Genomic DNA, 3,189 nt, shown 5'->3' with positions numbered 1-3,189 from the left:
TCCAACTTTTTCAGACTTTTTCGTACCCATTCAACCAACATCATGAAAGCAAACAAAAGGAAAACCACTCATCACATTCATAGCCGTTTCTGGAATTGATGCTTGTGTTGTGGCCATATACACACCCCCTACTCTGTGTTATGACCGATGACAAGTTCCATTGGCCTTTTCTTTTCACACACACTGCACATTTCATTTCACACACATCACCACACAAAACAATATCCCTGTTTCCTGCTTTTTTCCCCTCTCCCATTTAATTAAAATTTCCAATGACTGATCAATAGAAAACAAACACCCCCCCACCATTCCTTTTTTAAAATCATATTACTATACCATAATAATTTCTGTGAACAACAATTCAATTTAATAAAAAAATCAAAGAAAAATCATTTAATTTTTATGAATACCATTGATTTTATTAATAAAACTTCCTTTCCATATATTCTAGTAAAATCAGAGCACGTATCCAAATATTTAGCACCGTGAATCATTCCTCCTTACACAGATTCAAGCAACAATAAACGCCATTTTTTAAAACCATAATAATTCAAAATAAACAATATTGACTTAGAATCAAATTTTCAAAATTTCTTTTCATTTAATTTTTGTGAATACCATTAAGTTTATCAACAAAACTCCCTTTCCATTTTTTCCAATAAAACAAAACCAGTATCCATCCTAATATCCAACACCATCACCATGAATCATTTCTCTCTTTAAACTAATTCAAGCAACTCGCTATAAAAAAAAAATCCAGAAACTAAAGAATTACTATATACGAATAAAACCAGAGAAATCGAGAGAGAAGAATAAAAAATCTGTATCAACAAAAGAATTCTACAGTCTACTTTTTTTTTTAATCTCCTTACACTGTCCTTCGGACAAAAAAAAAAATGAAAAAAAAAACTGTAACTATTTTTTCCCCGGTGGTGTAAAATGGAGTAGTATATGGAAAGCGTTAAAAAACTCCTAAGAGTAATTAACATGAACACTAGCATTAATGCCAGATTGACAAAGCGGGCAATTACGTACGGTGGACTCACACATTGTGCACAGACACAGATGCCTACATGGCAACAGCAGCACTATCGATTCTCTTACCCCACACTGATTGCACATCCTCTTCCCCAAAACGCCGTCGCTTTGTTTTCCGTTTCCGCTTCCGCCGCAAACCTCCTCCTCCTCGCGGTGGTGGCTGTTGTTGTTGCTCGCGCAACTCGACTCCGCTGCTTCGACGGTGGTATGGTGGAGGTTGTGGTGGTGGTCTTCGCTAACGTGCGCCAGAACTTGTTCTAGATTGTTTCGAAGATTATTTGCCGTGGCTTCGTTTGTTTGTGCTAACTCCTTCCAAATCTGATTCTCCACGCAGAGGTTCTTAACTCGTTCCTGCAGAACCCAATTCAGCTTCCCCACGCGCTGAATCTCCTCGTCCTTCTCCTTCAGTTTCTTCGCCACGGCTTCTTGAATCGCCGCTATCAACATTCTTGATTGCCTCACTCGCTGCTCCTCCAACTCCATTCTCACTTTCTCCGTCTGAACAAAAACAAAACCAAAGAAAACAATTTAATTTTCAAATCTCACGATTTTATTTAATTACTTCTGTTTTAGGTTTGGAAACTTACGTGTTGTGCGATGAAGCGGTCGATCTCAGATTGTTGGTTCTGGAAATGGAAGAGAAGGTCTTGATCGAGAATGGACGGTGGTGATGATGAGAGTTTGTTCTTCTGCGGAACAGGGAGAAGAAGCGCGTTTGATTCGGTGGTAGTGATGGAGTCTCTGGAGCGTTTTCTCGGCGGAGCGGCAGCGGTGGTGGCGTGGCAGGTGAGGCCGCTGTCGGATTGGTGGTAAAAAGGTAACGCTGTTGATGACGGAAGAATAGGCAGGGCGGCGCCGCCTTCCGTTTGCTGCGCGGTGTAGAAGCCGAGATTCGGTTTCATCATTTCTCTGTTGAGATTAAACGGTGTGAGAAGAGAAATGTTGAAAACTTGAAACGAAATGAAGAAACAGTTATTTTTGTTGTTGTTGTTGATTGATTAATTGTGTTACCTGGAGGTTAGTAACTGCGAGGGGAAGAGATTCATGTTGTGCGGAGGAGCCTCAACTGCCATGATGATGAGAGAGTTGTTGATGTTGTTACTACTTCTTGTGAGTGAGTGTGAGTTTGTTGCGGTTTTCTGAGTTTTCGTTTTTTCGCAATGCAAATGAATGAAAGCCAGAGGGAGTGTGAATGAACAATGCTACTCTGAAGAGGAGGAGGGAGAGAAATATAGAGAATAACGAAGCATGCAAATGAGTGGCAACTACTAGGGGAGCCTCAATTTAATGAGTCCCGTTTATTTATTTAAGGCTTTGTTGGCTCTTGTGCCATTCCTAGAGAGAGAGAGAGAGAGAGAGAGAGATAAAGTCAAAGCCAAAAACCCATTTTCTAGTCTTCTAGACACCAAAATCTAAGCATATTATTTAATGTAATTCAATTAATTAATTGATTTTCACTTTTCATTTATTTCAAAGACTAATTAATTGAATTTAAATATTAAATATATTCTGCATGATAAAAGATACTGTAACGCATGTGGGAATGGGGAATCCCTTTGAGTTTTACTAACTTTTAATCTTTTCTTCTTTCACTCGTTTGTGAATTTGATTTGCCGTGTAATTTTTGTTTTATAGTACACCCTCCCCTCTGTTACATATTATTTTAGGTTAAACTATAATTTTATTCTCTTATAATTATAAATTTATAATTTTGTTTTCTTATTTCTAAATCAAATATTTAATCGTCGATCTCATATATGTAATTTATTGATATGAGTTGATTCTTTACGTAAGGATAAAACAATAAATTATTGAAATATTTATTTTATTTAATTAATTTTATAAATATTATTTTATATGTATTATTAGTCAAAAATTAATAATTTTTTCAAATTATAAAAATTTATAAATTAAAATAAAATATTTAACTTTACATGTAATTATTTTTCATTTTAATATAAATTATTATATATAATTTTAAAAAATATACATAAACCAATATATAGATTATTTTAAAAAATATTTTATGTAATTTATACAAATTATATAAGTTTAAAATAATATTTAAATAATCTAAAAAATTAAAAACTAAAAATTTATTATTTTTTATAATTAAAATAAAAAATTTGTATTATTTATATATAAAAATAA

At 34.3% G+C, this 3,189-nt stretch overlaps 1 protein-coding gene across 1 annotated transcript; it reads right to left on the bottom strand.

Moving 5' to 3' along the window:
• Positions 1-822: 822 nt before the first annotated feature.
• On the bottom strand, positions 823-2,359 carry LOC114419803 (BOI-related E3 ubiquitin-protein ligase 1-like). The gene is made up of 3 exons (XM_028385594.1): positions 2,050-2,359; positions 1,626-1,947; positions 823-1,536 (listed from the first exon to the last, which is right to left on the bottom strand). The coding sequence occupies exons 1-3, from the start codon at positions 2,109-2,111 to the stop codon at positions 973-975; spliced, it is 948 nt and encodes a 315-aa protein (XP_028241395.1). The 5' UTR covers positions 2,112-2,359; the 3' UTR covers positions 823-972.
• Positions 2,360-3,189: the final 830 nt, after the last annotated feature.

The sequence above is a fragment of the Glycine soja genome, chromosome 7 (genome assembly GCF_004193775.1).
Source record: "Glycine soja cultivar W05 chromosome 7, ASM419377v2, whole genome shotgun sequence".
NCBI classification, from domain to species: domain Eukaryota; kingdom Viridiplantae; phylum Streptophyta; class Magnoliopsida; order Fabales; family Fabaceae; genus Glycine; species Glycine soja.
This window is presented reverse-complemented; position numbering and strand designations above follow the sequence as displayed.

Excerpts from the sequence above, each read along its gene's own strand:
- LOC114419803 (XM_028385594.1), bottom strand. The coding sequence starts at position 2,111 with ATGGCAGTTGAGGCTCCTCCGCACAACATGAATCTCTTCCCCTCGCAG. Across the intron at positions 1,948-2,049 it reads TCGCAGTTACTAACCTCCAG|AGAAATGATGAAACCGAATC; the intron begins GTAACACAATTA and ends TAATCTCAACAG. Across the intron at positions 1,537-1,625 it reads ACCGCTTCATCGCACAACAC|ACGGAGAAAGTGAGAATGGA; the intron begins GTAAGTTTCCAA and ends GTTTTTGTTCAG.